This window comes from Psammomys obesus, unplaced genomic scaffold (genome assembly GCF_907164565.1).
Source record: "Psammomys obesus unplaced genomic scaffold, mPsaObe1.curated_primary_1811, whole genome shotgun sequence".
Taxonomy (NCBI): Eukaryota; Metazoa; Chordata; class Mammalia; order Rodentia; family Muridae; genus Psammomys; species Psammomys obesus.
Genome location: NW_026596130.1, coordinates 751921 through 769190, shown reverse-complemented (window position 1 = coordinate 769190; position 17270 = coordinate 751921). Strand labels below are relative to the sequence as shown.

At 53.8% G+C, this 17270-nt stretch overlaps 1 protein-coding gene across 18 annotated transcripts; it reads right to left on the bottom strand.

Annotated features, from left to right (window-relative positions):
- Window positions 1-1742: 1742 nt before the first annotated feature.
- Window positions 1743-14697, bottom strand: Bag6 (BAG cochaperone 6). 18 transcript variants are annotated; one of them, XM_055591910.1, is made up of 26 exons: window positions 14439-14697; window positions 13634-13754; window positions 11245-11362; window positions 10954-11150; window positions 10652-10705; window positions 10416-10490; window positions 8630-8868; window positions 8237-8366; window positions 7658-7855; window positions 7236-7488; window positions 6918-6995; window positions 6702-6809; window positions 6458-6570; window positions 6288-6375; window positions 5616-5941; window positions 4600-4891; window positions 4287-4456; window positions 4061-4114; window positions 3836-3938; window positions 3623-3747; window positions 3335-3481; window positions 3166-3225; window positions 2921-3064; window positions 2737-2844; window positions 2194-2340; window positions 1743-1911 (listed from the first exon to the last, which is right to left on the bottom strand). In XM_055591910.1, exons 2-26 carry the CDS (start codon window positions 13739-13741, stop codon window positions 1816-1818), a joined length of 3531 nt encoding a protein of 1176 aa, XP_055447885.1. In that variant the 5' UTR covers window positions 13742-13754; window positions 14439-14697; the 3' UTR covers window positions 1743-1815. The 18 variants fall into 18 exon arrangements, with proteins under 18 accessions (XP_055447885.1, XP_055447878.1, XP_055447879.1 ...); XM_055591903.1 differs by lacking the exon at window positions 14439-14697 and adding an exon at window positions 14239-14428; XM_055591904.1 differs by lacking the exon at window positions 14439-14697 and adding an exon at window positions 14239-14428 and having other exon boundaries at window positions 6288-6372.
- Between the last annotated feature and the right edge of the window lie 2573 nt (window positions 14698-17270).

The window sequence follows — 17270 nt, the reverse complement described above, 5'->3', positions numbered from 1 at the left end:
AATGGGGGGGGTCCATATTCATGGTGGGGGCAACGGCAGGCAGCGTGCTGGAGGATGGGTGCCACGTCCACAGCTGCAGGCCACAGGAAGGCGGTGCTGCTTGGCCTGAGCTGCTCAAGCGTCCAGGCCACCCCAGGAACGGAAGAAGACTCCTAACGATCCCTGTGAGCCCGTGGAGACCGTTTCCATTCAGACCCACCGCATTCCGCTCCTTAGCCCCACAGGCTAAGGTGAGATGCATTCAGTTTTGTCAGTCTGGAGCCTGTTTAAAAGCCTCTTCGGAGATTCACTGCCATCTCTCCGCTTTAAAATCAAAAGGCATCTATCGTATACTTTAACATACAGTGGCATTAAGATAGACATTGCCATTCCAAAAGGGAACATAGGAAATACTGGACCACAGAAAGAAAATCAGCCAGACTCTGCCTCCAATGTCTGATGTCAAAGCCTCTTCAGCTCTGTACCTCCTTTCAGCGTTGACTGCAGCACACTTGGGTGTCTCCTGGGCCGGTTCCATTCACTCCCTGTTGGCAGGTACCCCACATTTTGCCATCTCCAACACGCAGGCAAGCTAGGCTTCACTTTCACAGCGAGAGCAGAACCAAAGCTGCTTGCTGGGGCTGGAACATGGCTTTGTTCAGTTACATCTTTATCATCTTCCTGGTTTTGATGGTTTCTTTCACTGTCTGGAACGAAAGAGATGTGCCTGCCTCTGTCTTCCAGAGTCTGGGATTCAAAGCTTCTTAATTCCTTTTCACAAGTTGGGGGTTTAGCTGGGTGCGGTCTTGCCAAGTCACCACTCCCTTTATTCCACCTAGCATCTGGCTTTTATCTGTTTACACTTTCTCATTCCCCTTTCTGTCGGAATGGTTGGTTTGTCCTTGCTCAGCCGGTTCCTTTTCAGTATAGATCTGCATAAGCGAGGATACTAATAACCAAGCAACATGATCAACACAGGCTGTCAAAGCCGTTAATCCATGTCTTAAAATTCAGCCTCAGGAAGATTTTTTTTTTTTTTTTTTTTTTGGACAAGGGCAGAAAGCCACATCCTTCACTAAAATGCCACAAGAATGGTCTGTAGGCCATAGATTCATCCCAATATTCTATGAAACTTCTTGAATCAAACTCCCACAATTCAAGTCACCCTCGGCAACCACTCACCTGCTCCTCCTAACACGGCCCATTAAGCCCCACTTAAGGCATTCAGTTGCTTTCCTAATGCAAACCCCACGTTCCTCCCAAGAAGCCCCGGCCGTCTGTCAGCAGGGTGGCTGGCCCGCAGACGTGGTGCCGGAGAGCTACATCTGTCCAGCCAGGCAACAGGCCCACCCCCAGGGACACTTCAGCAAGGTCCCACCTAACAATGCCACTCCCATGGGGCCATTTTCAAACCACGGCGGTCCCATACTGAACTCATGTTCAGCGGGGTGCTCGGGGATGAGGCCTTTCCCGCTCCAGACAGCAGCGGTGGAAGCTGCGGAACTCGGGAGGCGGCCCGAGTTTAAAGCCGGGCAGTAAAGTCAGCACAGCGCACTCCTGGAGCACGGGCACTGGAGACGCAGGACGCTAAGCGCCAGACCGATAAACGCGCGTTTCCCCAGTCCATCTTCACAGTAAAGCAGACAGGCAGGCTTGCCGCCAGTCCATTAGGGGTGTGATCTGTACCTGCAGCTGGGCTCCCAGGGATAGATCATCTCAAGCAATGTGTAAGGAGAAGGTACTCATCACTACCAGACAAAGGAGCCAGGAAAATCCGACTTTTATTTCTTAAATACTGTGAAGGGGGGGGGGGGGGCTGGTCCCCTGGTGAGAAGGCTAGGGGTCATCAGCAAACGCCCGGTGGGCGTTGGGGAAGCGTTGGGGGCTGTAGTTGGGATCTTCCTGCAGTCGTTTCTGGATATCAGACCGGAGCTAGAAAGAAAGCACAAGCAGGGCGGGAGGAGCCCTGATTTAGCCCTAAGACCCCAACCAGCGTGAAGACCAACCCTCTGCAAACACTTCCCCCAGCAGCCATGCTGGCGAGCCCAATTAGAGATCGCTGAGCCTTCCCAAATGCCACAGTGAGAACCCTGACCGTCAGCCAACGGGCAGCCCCCACACTACCAGTTCATCTCTGAATACATCCAGGGAAGCAGGAACCTGGCCCAACCCCTCCCGATAGACCATCCCTATTCTGCTGCAAAGTGGGGGCACCTGCTGCCTGTAGCTCTCCTGAACCTCTGGTGCCTCCAGGTCCCGGCTCAGGCTCTCGGGGCTTGTCAGGGGCCGAGCTCCGGCTGCCTTAGCTGCCCGGCTTACTGCCTCTGAGAGTAGCAGCTGGGGGCCCTCACCCTGCATTGTCTGGGGGACAGGTTGAGAGGGAAAAGGGGATCAACATGAGGCCCAGCGCACCACCCAGTTCACCCTTTCCGTTAGGTAAGCAGTGTCTACATAGCACAGGGAACAGCCTGCACCAGTTCTGACAGCGAAGAAGGCACCAGCAGGTCAACCTGGGATTCGAGCTAGCTGTTCTTCAAGGCACAGGCCACCTTAACGGACCCTAACCACTTGGGAGATGACAGTTGAGAACCAGAAGAGCCAGAAAACAGAAAGGTGAAGGCCCATGTGGTCACATGGACCAATCAGGAACAAGCCTGACTCCCAAATAGGCTTCCTAACTAGATGAAGACTGAACTAGCAAGCAAAGGCCGCTAGCTCAAGGGTACTGGAGAGAGAGACCTCCTAGCAGAGACCAACCTTGCGTCTCTTGGCAGGCATACCACTGAGGTAGGCATCACTCAGGGGCGGCTGAGGTTTCACCTTCCGCTGGCTCTGAATGTCCTGCTGGATAATAGGGACCCATTCCTGGGGAGGAAAGGATTAGAAATAATTCCCACAACTTACAGCTCTTTAGCCCACTGGATCACCTCCTGCCACTTACTGGGGGGACTGCGGCTGCCCAAGGTTCTGCATCGGCGGAAGCTCCATCCTGCTCCTCTCGGGAACCTCCTTCAGGAGCAGGGGGTGGACCCCGGGACATGGCTTCTTCTGCTGTTGTTCCAGGAGCTGGGGAAGCATTCTCTCGCTGGAAGGCAGACGCAGGAAGGTCCAGCCTTGAAAACTCTTTGCCCCAAACCCCCTTTCTTCCAGCCATCTACCCCCTATCACCTGGCCTCTCAACAGTACCTGAGGCTCAGGGGAAGTTCTCTCTGCTCCCTGAACTTCCATTGGCTCTTCAGGAAGTGCCTGTGAAATTGGTCAAACAAATGAAAGGGGCCATGGTGGGCAGTGTCAGCCCAGTCTAGCTCTTTAGTCTCCTCACATCCCGACCCCACAGCCTATCAGGTTTCCTTACCTGGGGGGGATCGCCGACTCTGCGCACATATCTGAGGATGGCATCAGGGCCCACAGGCATGTGCTCCAAGACCACCTGAAGCCTCAGTCCCATCATTGTTGTCAGCCAGCTCACCAGGGATGGGTTCACGCCACGAGACATTCGACGCTGAGAATTAGAAAGCAGAGTTAGCATACACCTTCAACCTGCTCGTGCAATCTAGTACATCCAGGGCAACAGGTGGAGAGTCGGAAGACAATAAAGACCACAGACACAGAACAAAAAAGCCTAAACTTGGGTGTCACTTACAATTCGGCCATTTATGACAGCAGCAAGCTCCATCTGCTGGCCCCCCAAGCAGTGGAGGTTCAGGGCCAAGCACTCAAACAGGCCCTGGTTACACAGCTCCAGCAACCGGGCTCCAAAGCCACTGTCTGCAGGGAGGACGTGAGAGGCCCGTGTCTCCCGTGTCTCCGGCAGCCCTGCCCAGCCGTCCCCCAGTCCCGGGCTGGCCCCCCTGACCTGTGCAGTGCAGTACATGGGCGGCAATGCTATTAAACTGCTCTTGGAGAAACTCTAGGTTCGTCCGGATGATGTCCACACCTGGCTGGACCTGCACCAAGGACTGAAACAAGAAACACAAAGACCTCCACATCAGGGCCCCAAGGCTCCAGAAGCCAAGGCAGCAGGGAGCCCAGCTTCCCCACGCAAACCTAGACAGGAAGAAAAGAAGCAACGGGCACTCACGAAACTCTCCCGCACATACTCCTCCAGCCCGGTGATCAGGGTGTGGGTCGCCATCTGTGGGAACATGCCAGCTCAGGTCCACCCACAGCCTTCGAGAGCCTTAGCCCTGGCCCCCGAAGCCCAAGCTTGGGCGGAAGCCCAGCTTTCACCGACAGACAGGACTTCAGCCAGTGTTAAGGAATGGGGTGGAAAGGAGGACCGCTCCGGGCCCCGGGCCTTCGCTTACCCGGATGTTGCTGGGAGTTGGCTCCTGGCCACCCAGGTAGTGCTGGTGGAAGAAAGAGCGCAGCTGCGGCTGCAGCCGCTGCAGTGGCTGGAAGTGCCCGTGCAGAAGCATCACCACGTCCACCATGGAGAAGTTCTGGCACAGGAGGGAGAGCAGAGCTCCAAAGAACCCTAGGAGAGGGACAGCGTGAGCACTCCCTTCACCCCCTTGCCCAGCTCCACACGCCATCAGCTAATGCCCCTCCCCAGGAAAGAACGACCACTACCTCCTGTGGCTTCTACTCCCCAAGACCGTGCTGCCCCATTTTGCTCACCGAGGGCCCCGTCAGCCCCGGGCTCGAAGATGTTGCTGGAGCCGCTGAGGCGCTGGATGAAGGCGGCAATGCTCTCCCTGCTGCCGGCCCGGGCCCCCAGGGAGCCCAGGAGGGAGCTCAGCACCCCCTGCACCACGGAGGTGAAGAACTCTGGCGGCAGGCTCTCGGGGCCCACGCCTCCAGGGCTCCCTGCCCCACCGGAAGGGGACCCTGGTCGGGGTGTGCTCTGCTGTTCAGGGGCAGGGGGCGGGGGTGGTGGAGGCGGAGGGGGGGGAGGGGCGGTCTGTGATGCCTAGAACAGAAGACAAAGAGCACAGGGTGAAGAACAGAAAACTGCCTCGCAGGCACAAAACAACAGGCCTGGGAGAAGAGAAAGCGACAGATTCCGACCTGACTTCAAGTAAAAAACAAAACGCGTTTATCACCGTGTTCAACGTTTATGGGCATTTTGCCTGCCTGTACGTCTGTGAAATGTATGTGCCTGGTTCCCATGGGGACCAGAGAGCATGCTGCATTGTCTGGAGCTGGAGTTACAGAGGGCTGTGAGTCACCATGTGGGCGCTGAGGATCAAACCCAGGTCCTCTGTAAGAGGAGCCAGAGCCAGCTCCGGCTGTAACTGTTTTTCCCCCTAGACTGGGGTTCTCTCTGTAGCCTGTCTTGGAACTGGCTCTGTAGAGAACCACCTGGGTCTACCTCCCCGAGTGATGAGACTAAAGGCGTGGCTACCACATCTGACCTTCTTAAGCTGGAATGCTGGGGGACGGGGGGCGTGCAGACACTCAACAGAGCGCAGGACAGCAAACAACTGCCTCTCCGCTCCGAAGGACGGGTTAGAGCAGAATCAGCATCACCCACTCTCCACCGCGGCATGCGGGCAGCATCCACAAGCTTCCAGGCCCCTTTCCCGCTAATGTCTGCCATATCCTAAGAGCTGGGACTCGGCAGCTACGGGATGGCAACTGGACCACTGCACTACCGGGCTGGGACACAAACGGGCAGAAGGGCAGTTACTCACCTGCAGGAAATCAGTCATGCCTTGGAGAAAAGCAGGAACACCGGGCATTGCCACAGTGATGGTGGGAGAAGCCATGCCAGGCCCGCCAGTCCCTGGCCCTGCAGGCCCCAGCAGGTTCCCCAAGAGCTGAGAGAACTGAAGGTCAGCGGCAGAGGGCTGAGGGGGTGGAGGCTGGGCAGGGCCCCCAGGGGCAGGGCCAGCTGTGGTGGCTGTGTTGGTAGTGCCAGCACTAGCTGAAGCAGTGGCTGGAGCTGGAGCTGGGGCCGGGGTAGGAGCCGGAGCCGGAGCTGGAGCTGGAGCCGGAGCCATTCCTGGAGTCCCCTGAGCTGTCAGGAACCAAAAAAAGCACATTTGGACAAAAACCAAATTATAGCTGCCTCATTCTGGTCTTTCCAGCAGGAAAACAAGAACTAAGACATTCTACGAGGACTAGGAGGGACTAGTGAGCAGGATAAGGAGGGTCAACAAGGAGAGTGGGACAGATGCCCCTTGCCCCAAAATCTTCCTCAGCAGCCCAGGCTAACTTAGAAGTCTACAGTCTATAGTCCAGGATGTCCTTGAACTCAGGTAACCTCCAGGTTCAGCCTGTCAGGCTCTGGGCTTATAAGGCACTATCATCCCCAGGGGCAGCTGGAAATACTGAAGTCTGATCTAGGGAAGAACAGGACTCACCCACAAGGACAGGCTGCATAAGAAGTTGTCCCACGAGGCCGCTCACCATCTGGGCCAATGAAGTGTTTGTGCCCAGCCCAGCGCCCTGCTGGGGACAGAAGGGCTCAGTCTTGTCCTTCCCACAATTCACCAGGATCTTCCCACAGCTACTTTTCCCAACCCTTGCTTACCAGAGCCCCAGAGACTGGAGGGCCCCCAGGATGGGAAGGCCGAGCCTGTGGAGGAGTGGGCCGGGCAATCACCACCCGAGTTGGCGCTGTTGGGAAGCCAGGCACCTGCTGTCCTGTGGACGGCAAAGAGAGAGAGAGCTGAGGGTTCAGCCCTTGCCTGGAGGAAAACAGCACACCCACGAGCTGGGCCCCACCTCCCACGAGCTGGGCCCCGCCTCCCGAGCCACCCCTTCCATGTCATTACCTGCGGCCGCGGAGGCAACAGCTGCCACCATGGCCTGATGAGTGATCTGGTGGGCGACGGCGTGCATGAACTCAGGGGGCAGGGAGGGCAGCTGGATGAGGGTGGAGCCTGGGGGGTGGGTCTGATGTAACCTTGAACCTGACCCCTTCAGCCCACCCACTCAGCCCTACCCCTCTCTCTAAGCAGAGCTCTCAGCTCTGATAACCTCATTCTTACCCAGGGTCTGTCCGTGACCAGGAGGTCCTAGGGGACCAGTGGGAGCACTCGGGACACCACCAGGCTGTGCTCCAGAATCTGAGCAGGGAAGACAGACAGAAAATGTCAGCATGGCAGGGCCAAGGCATAGCTGCTCCCTCCTGAGATCTCATCCACCCCCTGGGCCTCCAGAAACCCTGCCCTTTCTTTACCCCACTGCAACAGAAGGCTGTGCCCCAAGGACAGCGCGCCTCCCTCCTGCTCCTTTCCGCGAGGCAAATGCAGCGTGCTGGCCCTCCCGCCCCTGCCAGCACCTCTGGAGGACTGTGCCTAACTCGCCTTGAATGTTCATGTGCATCATGACCACGGGCTCCACGCTCTGGTGGGAAATCCGGATGACCCGGGGGTGGCTGGCAGCAGGTGGTGGTGCTGGCCCCGGTGGGGGAGCTCCTTCGGCTGATGAATCAACAGCGGTAGAAGACGGAGGCAAGGATGAGGCCTGGCCAGAGCCTGGAGTTGCCGCCTCTGCACTGGGAGCTGCTGGAGGCCGAGCCCCGTTGCCGGTCATGGTCACAGTAGTCCCCACATTGATCTAGAGATGGACAGGCAGATGTGAATGCCCTGAGAGGCACCTCTGGAGACTCGACATACTTCCCCACAGGTTTCCCCAGTCCTGCTTTCTGGCCTCCCAGCAGCCATCTGGGTCATCCTACTCTAGCACGGCCCTCTGTTCTCCCTCCACCCAGGCTCCCTGAACCCACCTGAATGGGAATGGCTGCCTGCTGGAGCACCATGGGAGTCGTGTAGTGAGACATGGGCCGTACCACATGCAGGTGCCGTGGCGGTGCGCAGGCCAGATTGCAGCGCAGATCAGACAAGGCCACGAAAGTGTTGCCCAATAGCCGCAGGCTCTCTCCAACCAAGTTGATCAACCTCTGGTCCTCCTCACGGCCCTCATGCTGTACCCAGGTCAAACCCAGAAAAGCAGGAAATTAAGAACAGGGATGATGCCTTCTGAAACTATGCCATGTCCTCTGTCTTTGGAAGCTTCTGCATGGACCAAAGCTTTTGAAAGCAAATTTCAAGTAATTCTACTCAATATACATAACAAATTACCTACAAAACCTGGCAAGCGTTAAGTAACCGCCTGTTATTTTTTCACTCTGCACACTTCCTGCATAATTAAGGACACACCAGGCACAAAGCCTGCCACCATCCTCATGGCAGAAGATCGTATCGAAAAGGATCCTGTGCTAACTCTGAGGACAGGGGAGGGCTATCTACAAGTCAACCTACTGCTTCAAGATACGAGAAGGGTAAAAGGCCATCAAAAGGCTCACATTGTTGTTGTAGTCTGCAGTGGCAGCAGCGCCCAGGACCTCGCAGTAACGCTGCAGGAAGGGCTGAAGACGGCGCTGCAGGCGCTGCAGTTCCTGGAGCACCTCCACGTGCTCTGCAGGGGAAGGGTGGCTGTGGGAAGAGCAGGGTGATGAGCTGGGGCTGTCCTCCGAGAACAGAGGGGAGAAAGCAAACTGTTCCATTTCCCAGCACAGTCCTGGGCACAGGAGGCAAGGAGCTCCGGCCAGGGAGGGCCTCCGCCAGCCGCAGCTCCAGAAGCATCTGGTCGCCCTGCATCAGAGACCTAGTCCTTCTGCCGGGTGCCCGCCTGGTCCTTGCACTGCACCACGCCCACTCCTCCCGCCAAGCCCCCAAGGGTTCCCTGCATCTCTCACTTGGGTGCATTTGTCTCTGGCGCAGGTGTTGGGCCTGCTGGAGCTGGGCCAGAAGGGGTAAGCTCTGGAGTCTGAGCTGGGGCACGGTCCTCCATCTCCTCTGACTCCATGGGCTCTCGAGGAGGTGCTTCACCTTCCACTGGCTCTGATGTTTGTGAGTTCAAGGCTCCTGCCTCCGAGGCCACAGGCGGCATCTGCGGGGGTGGCTGACTGGCCTGTGCTGGGGTTCCCCCTCGACACTGAAGGTGGAGGAAGAGTCAGGACAGCAAAGGCAGGATGAAATCACTGCTGTGAGGGTTATGCAGAGCAGAGCAGTCAAGAGTAGAGATGCTGCCCCACCCAGACTCCCTGAAGGCAGGGCTGTGCAGTCCTGTGACTGCAGAAACTAGATGCACAGTAAGCACCTACAACATTTACAGAGTGGGGGCTGTGCGCTCCTAACTTCCGTGAGGACAGCAGACAGTCACAGGCTGCAGCTGTAACACAACTGATAAAGTTAGGATACCCCAGTACTAAACAGAACAGTTAAAATTTTAAAGATTAGTTTTTTTATTTATTTACTATTTATACATATTTCATTATAGGTAATTATGAGCCACCATGTGGTTGCTGGGAATTGAACTCAGGACCTCTAGAAGAGCAGCCAGTACTCTTAATCTCTGAGCCGTATTTCCAGCACCCTAAAAACTTTAAATTTAAAAATAGTGGCATACCATCTGAGGAGCCATCATCTTGGCCAAGCTTTCCACTGTCCCTGTGCAGAGAGGCTCAGGACAATGAGACTGGCAAACCCAACACCGTTCCATGAAGGGGACAGGCCACTGTGGCTGTTTTGGTGCATCTCATCCCTGCCCCCAGAGGCACTGGCATCGTCTCTGCTCCTGTGCCCAAGAAGCTACTGATGATGGCCGGTACTGATGACTGCGACACATCAGCCAGGGGCTGCCCTGCCACCCTGGGCAGCTTTGCCAAGGCCACCTTTGATGCCGTCTCCAAGACCTACAGCTACCTGACCCCAGACTTCTGAAAAAAGAGACTGTGTTCACCAAGTCTCCTCATCAGGAATTCACTGATCATCTTGTGAAAACCCACACCAGAGTCTCTGTTCAGAGGACTCAGGCTCCAGCTGTGGCTACCACATAAGGGTTTTTATACAAAAAAAATAAAATAAAATAAAGTGAATTAAATCTGAAAAGAAAAAAATAGTGGCACATGCCTTTAATTCCAGCACTCAGGTGGCAGAGGTAAGAAGATCTCTGTGAGTTCAAGACCAGTCTGATCTACAGATTTATTTCCATGACAGCCAGGGCTATAGATAAACCATGTGGGGAAGGAGAGGGTAAGAGGGGAAGAGAAAAAACTTCAAAATTGCAGCATGAAGCCATGCATGGTGCCTCACACCACAACACTTGAGAGGACATGAGAGTTCAAGGACAGCCCAAGACTGGGTGGCGGGGGTGCACTACTTCTTTAAATGAAGAGTCTATGACATTATCTGGTAAGTCTGAAAGGAACTCTTCAGACACCTGGCTTCAGGACTGGTGGCAGCACAGAACAGTGGCACACGCCTGTAAGCCACGCTTGAGGAAGCTAGGGCAGGCCAACTGGAACAAGACAGCCTCACAAACATACTTTCTCTGCCTAAAAGAACAACTACAGACAAAACCCCAGACTAGGAAAGCAGATTCCTGCAGCCAATGTGGATGAGGCCAGAAATGCTCCTACTGCAAGACCAGGAAAGGAAAGGACACACACAAGCTCTGGCCTGACAGCCTTGCCCACTCACCTCCATGCGGGACAGTAAGGTCTGTATGTCCCTGATCATGTGCTGGGCCATCACCAGCCGGACCCGGGGCTCACTCTATAAGACAAGACGGATGATCAGGGCAGGTCTGAGATGAAGTTGTGAGCTCCACAACATACTAACCCAGTCCTCAGGCATCTCCTCAGCCGGGTCCTCCCCCTCCCCATGGCCTCCTTCTCCCAGATCCCCTTCCCTGACCCTCCCAGGCTCCTCAATACCTGAATTGGGGCCTGTTCCATGTTGATGTGAACATCCACAGCAGAGCCGTCACTCTGGGGAAAGGGCAAGGGAAGTTGCTCTGGGAGAAGCCACAACCTAATGCCTCCACTACCCACACTGCCAATTCCTTTCCTGGGGCCCCTAACCCCTCTTCCTTGAAAACTGAGGCCAGTATAGGTCAGAGCGTTTCCAAACCCAATGCACTCACTCAGAGCATCCAACTTCCAAGCTTCCTACAGCTGCCATAATCAAAAGCTACTCTTCCCAACCAAACCCTCCCACATGAGAAACACAGGCTCACAGGAAGATTGAAGGTTCCAACCATGACATAGCTGTTGGCATTCCGGTCATGAACAGAGGCCCCAGGGCCCCGAGTGCCAGAAAGGGATCCCCCACCATGAGCAGCTGAGGCAGACCCTGTCCCAGAAGACGCTCCAGAAGGGAGCTGGGTCTGAGGAGGAGCCCGTTCCACCAGGTGGATAACCTTTCCCCCAACATCTGCAGAAAAAGGAGACACACAGCAAAACTTGTAAGCAGGTGAAAGCACGGCCTCTGCAGCAGCCTTCACCTCAGCAGGCCCCTGGCCCCTTACTGTATTCCTGGAGCTTCTTATCATCTTGCAGAACCCGGCCCTGGTAGATGAGCCGTTGTTTCTCGGAAGGGATGCTAACAGAGGCAGCTATATGCTCCTTAAACTCCTTTACATTCATCTGAAAGGAGAGTCAGGCATTGAAATCAGAAAACTAAAGAACGTAAGAACAGAGAGGAATGGCTGACTTTAGGAGCTGAGGTCAAAATCAGTATCACTAGCCAGGGATTTACTGAGTCAAAACAAAACAAAAAAACAGACAATCGGTGTGGGGGGTGGAAGGGAAGTCACCAATAAGAAAGAAACAAGCAAGCCAGCAAGCAAGGCAAGCTAGGGAAGTGGCTCAGTGGTTAAGAGCTCACAATGTTCTTAAAGAGGACCTCGGACCCACACTGGGCAGCAACTCACAGCTGCTGGTAAATGCAGCTCTAGAGGACCCAGGGTCTCTAAATGCTATGAGCATATGTACTTAGAAGCACATAACCTGCACATAACCAATACATAATTAAAAAGAAAAGTAAGTGGGACATGGTGGAGTAGGCCTCCAGCATTTGAAAGGAAGAGGCAGGTGATCTCTGTGAGGTGGAGGCCAGCCTGGTCTACATAGTGAGTTCCAGGACAGTCACAGCCATGTAGAAAGAATCTGTCTCAGAAAAGAAAAAGAAAAGAGCCAAATAATAAAATAATAATAAATCTTACAACAAGGCAAGCCTTTCTCACACTTAGTATCTAGAGAGATTGGTGATGCTTTTCTAAATTTAAAACCATAGCAGGAAGGTACACGTCTTTAACCCCATCATTCAGGGAGGCAGAGGCAGGCAGATCACTGTGAGTGCAAGGCTAGCCTGGGGCCAGCCCGGTCTACAAAGCAACTCCAGGACAGCCAAGGCTACACAGAGAAACCCTGTCTTGAAAAGCCAAAAGCAAAAAATTAAATAAAAAAAAAAAAAAAAGAGTTCACGGCTCTAATCTTAAAGCTAAATACAGGTGGGCACTATGGCACACACCTCTAAGCCCACAGACAGAGGCAGGTGGATCTGATTCCCAGGCCAGTCATGACTACAAAGTGAGACCTGATATAAAGCACAGACGAGAGGCTGGAGAGATGGCTCTGTGGTTGACGAAACTTGCTGCTCTTGTGTAGGTCCAGAACTCAATTCCTAGACCCACAAAGAGGTTTACAACCATCCGTGACAGAGCAAGGACTATGGTTCCCTAACTTCCATAACAGGAGGAAAAGGCCACAGGTTGCAGGATCTCACGTCTTCTGCCTTTCTTAGGCGCCACCACGCGCACATACGGTGCACATAAATAGCAGCGCACAAACACTCACACATAAAAGAAAGATAAAATCTTTTTACAAACTGAAAACACCCCCCCCAAAACCAAAACAACCATCACCCCCAGTGGTTAAGTAGTACAGGCCTGGGAACCAAGGCCTGGAAGATTAACTAAAGAAGAAGGTCAAAAGGGAACACAAGGTTATAGACAGTTCAGTAGTAAGTACTTTGTGCTAAGTCCTAGGTTCAATGCCTAGCAGGACACACACACACAAAATAAGGAAAAACAACAACAACAAACCAATGTGACAGCACACACCTGAAACCCTCAACCTTGGAAAGCAGAGACAGGAGGATCATGAAGCCCAAGACCGTCAGTTCTAACACATAATGAACTAAATAAGACCCTAATCTTAAAAAAGGGGTAAAAACAAATCAGGTGTGATACATAAACCCACAGTCTTAGCACACATTAGACAATGGAGGCAAAATGGTCAGGAGGAGGTCAAAGCCACCCTGAGCCATATGAGATATTGGTGTCCTCATCCCAAAGAGAATGTTCCTAATTAGACAAGGCCCAGAATTAACTATCACATATATCTGTTGGTGGTTTTTAAAATATATGCTTCAGAAAACCAAGAAAATTACTTGCTCATGATTGCGTCTCAAGAATCATGCAGTAAAAAGCAAGGATAATTGTGTTTACACGGCTCTAAGCTCAAGAGACTGAAATTCTGCCTCAGACATTGGCAATTCTACTTAACAGTGTGTGGAAGCAGGTTTCTGGAATCTACAGACGTAGCCTGCGAACGATTTGTTTAAAAAAGAACAAACACACTGTACTTGTCTGAGGTCACTGCGCTGAGTGTCCGGTCCCAAAGGCCAGAGCCATGTGTGTCCCTCTGGGCTGGGGTCTGCCCAGGATAGGTAGAGATTCCTCTGTATTTCCCTTCTTCACTGAGTTCCATCAAGGTGAAGACACGCAAAACAAAACCTGCCTCACTCAACAAGAACATCGGATGTCCTATGCGGTAAGGGACAAAGGAGTCACTGACAAGAAAATCAGGCACCAGCCAAAGGGGCGTCATCTCTACAGAGCACTGCTGTCTCACCTGGGCCCCCACGATAAACGTCCGAGTCTGGGAGTCCAGGGTCTTCACCAGTACCTCCAGGCTGGCAGGCTCCTCCATAGCGGTACTGACACTATCACTCGGCTCCATGGCCGACAGCTCTCTGAGGAAGAAGGGGGAGGAATGGTTCGCTGTCGCTCGCTCTCTGGTTCACACTCCCGGAAGCCTCCCTGGATCCAATCTCCGCCCCAATCCCTTAAAACTCTCCCATACACAAGCACATATATTCATCCTCGCCCTCATTCCCCCGTTTTGATTGGGGGCCACAGGAAGAGAAACACAAAGGGGCAGGAGATCGGCGGCATCGGGACATGAAGGACGAGAGGTGGGAGGGGCTCCACAATGCCAATCACAATAGGGAGAGCCAGTTGGGCTAGGAATCAGGGAAGCAAGCACGAGACCGACCGGAGGCCAGTGTCATCACCGGTCGCGACCGAGCAAGCGCCCGAGGGATCGGGAAATCCTAGGACAACGCGAGCGGGGGGAGGGTCGCGCTGGACTCGGCGAGGAAAGTGGCTCCGCGCACGCGCGCCCACCACAATCGAACCCGCCTAAATCACCACAGACCCCAGGCCGCGGACACTCACGGGAGGCTGGACCGGCTCGCTGACAGCCCCCTCCTTCCGCCTCCGCCTTCCGTCGGTGTTTCAGCGACACGACTTAACCGACACCGGGCCAAACACATACAAACACACATACACGCACACGCACGCACACGCACACACACACACACACACACACACACAGCCCACCACCCTCTGCTCCGCCCCCGACGTCCCCACGGTACCGTCACTTCCGGTCTCCCCCAACCAGGCACTAAAGGCCACTTCCGTTTCCCCGATCGTATTTGGGGCTCTCGAGGCGGTACTTCCGGCTTCCCCAGGCTCCCCCCAATTTACTTCTGTGGGGCACGATGAGAGAGTCCACAGCCCCAAGCAGTGAGTTTCTGGGGGGCGAGACGGGCTGGGGCCGGCCTAGATGGGAGGGAGCCGACCACCCCGAGGAGCCGCCGCCGCCGTCGCCCGGGGGACCGCACTGCGCCTGCGTGAGCCGCGCGACGCGTGCGCACACTCTAATAGCTCCCCGCCCCCGCTCGGGCTGGGTGCGTTTGTTCCGTGCGCGCGCCGGAGCGCTGCCCGACCGAGGTAGCTACCGCGAACGCCTGAAGAGAACGCCCTGCGCGGAATGCTGGCCCCTCCGCGAGGAGAGCTGCGGGCGCCCGTGTGCGGACTGGGGGCCTGCGTCGAAGCGCGTTCCTGGTTTGACGGGCCGAGAAAACGTGCAGGCACCACCCTAGCCAGCTAACCCCGCTGGTCCTCTCGCCAGCCCTGCGCTTCCGGAACTCGCTCTTTCCCCTGGACGGTTGGGGCGTCCCCGGGGCTGCGCTCGAGCCTCCGTCCCTGGCCTGATAGGCCGCTTAAGCGCGTGGTTTGCGGACTCTGGGTGTCACAATCGGGTTTTGGTTGAGCGCGCCCGAGGCGGTGCCATGGTTTAGAGCATCTAAGCATTCTGGTTTTTTTTTTTTCTCGACACATTATGCTTTTAAAAAGTTTTGTAAAGGGGGCTGGAGAGATGGCTCAGCGGCTAAGAGGTCATGAGTTCAATTCTCGGCGACCGCATGGTGGCTCACAACCATCTATAATGTGAACTGACTCCCTCTCCTGGCAGGTGTAAATGCAGATAGAACACTTATATACATAAAATAAATAAATCCTTTAAAAAATGTTGTAAAACAACAACAAAAAAAAACCTTGTGCCTTAGGGATCGGATCAAAGGATAAGACTTTGAAAACATGGATTGAAAGACCCGCCCCCAAGGGAGTTAAACAGGGTTGGGTGGTCACAGTTTCTCTGCCCTCTTTCCCCACTTCTAGAATGCCAGCACTGAGGCGAGTTCCATACGCCTCGCTTGGAGAGCAGTTACTTTGTGTCAGCCTGGGAGATGAGACTTACACACTATCTCACTGTGCTGTCCTGGATTGCCTGGAGCTCATAATGTTCCCCATAACCCAGGGCTGGGATTAAAGTGTGGCACCCTGCCAGACTATATGTAAGGGGTTTTGGAGGTGATTTTGGTTTGGTTTTCGAGACAGGGTTTCTCTGGACTCGGTTTGTAGACAGGCTGGCCTTGAACTCTCAGCGATCCTCCTCCCTCTGCCTCCCTGAGTGCTGGTACTAAAGGCTTGCGCCACCACACCCGGCTTTGTTTTTGTTTTGCTTTGAGACAGGGTTTCACCTTGAACCTCTGGTTCTCCTGGAACTCACAGAACTCCACCTGCCTCTGCCTCCTTATGCTGGAATTCGATATCGTAACACTTCTTTGTAGACACTTTTTTGGGGGATGGGCGAGGTATCATGCACCTACCCCAGCGCAATGTGGAGATGAGGGGAGAAATATCCCTACCACCGTGTAGGGAACCGGGGATCAGAGTCAGGGCCTCAGGCTTGGCTTGGCATCTAGCACCCTCACATGCTGAGCCAATTCCCTACACCCACATTTTAGCTTTGTTATTATAAAAATTTCAACGGCTTAGGTTTGATTCCTTGCCTCCCCCCCCCCCCAATCCTAGCATTACCACAATAGATTATTCATGCCTGTCATCATCCTTTTTCTGATTGTTTCTAAGCAAGATAATATTGTAGCCAAGGGTGGCACAAGTGCCAGTCATTCCTCCGGTTTCCCAGGACTGAAGATCTGCACCATTATTCCTTTAAATAAATCACAAGCCCCTAGCCAGTCTCACTTCTGAGGAGACTTGTTTCTAAAAAAGAAAAAAAAAAAAAAAAAAAGAAAGAAAGTGGAGTTTATTTTTATATGTTTTTTAAAATTTGGAGTTATATTTTTTTAATAATTTTATGTGCATTGGTGTGAGGGTCTCAGACCACCTGGAACTGCTTATGGGCAGTTGTGAGCTGCCATGTGGGTGCTGGGAGTTGAACCCAGGTCCCTTGGAAGAGCAGACAGTGCTCTTAACCACTGAGCCATCTCCCCAGCCCTTAATATGTTTTTCTTTTTTAAAGATTTGTTTATTATGCATACAGTGTTCTGCCTGCAGGCCAGAAGAGGGCACCAGATCTCATCTTAGATGGTGGTTGTGAGCCACCCCGTGAGGTTGCTGGGAATTGAACTCAGGACCTTTATTAAGAGCAGCCAGTGCTCTTAACCTTTGAGCCATCTCTCCAGCCCCCCAGCCCCCTTATTTTCATATATGTTTAGTCATGGCCTTAAGGCAGGGAGACAGGCACTCGGGAAAGGACACAGGCATTGGCTTCTCAGGAGTCACCAGCTCAGAATTCATGTAAACAAGCCCCGCCTCTCGCTGCATTGCCAGCTCCGCGAAGCACCATGCAGCGACTGTTGACACTGCACTCAGATCTTGACAATCTATTATTTAAAAATTATTACCAGCAAATGCAGTGTGCGCTTTGCAGATAAGGGGATATTTATTTCTGACTTGGTGTTCATGTGATCTCATTTACTCCTCTAAAACTAAAAAGTTGCACGTGGGGCTGGAGAGACGGCTCAGAGGTTAAGAGCACTGGCTGCTCTGCCAAAAGTCCTGAGTTCAATTCCCAGCACCCACATGGTGGCTCCCAGCCATCTAAGGGTGAGATCTGG

Coding starts and splice junctions, on each gene's coding strand:
- Bag6 (XM_055591903.1), bottom strand. CDS start 14,348: ATGTGTGTTTGTATGTGTTTGGCCCGGTGTCGGTTAAGTCGTGTCGCT. Junction 10,706..10,953: donor TTGGAACCTTCAATCTTCCT/GTGAGCCTGTGT, acceptor CCCTTTCCCCAG/AGTGACGGCTCTGCTGTGGA. Junction 8,367..8,629: donor CCAGAGACAAATGCACCCAA/GTGAGAGATGCA, acceptor CTCTTCCCACAG/CCACCCTTCCCCTGCAGAGC.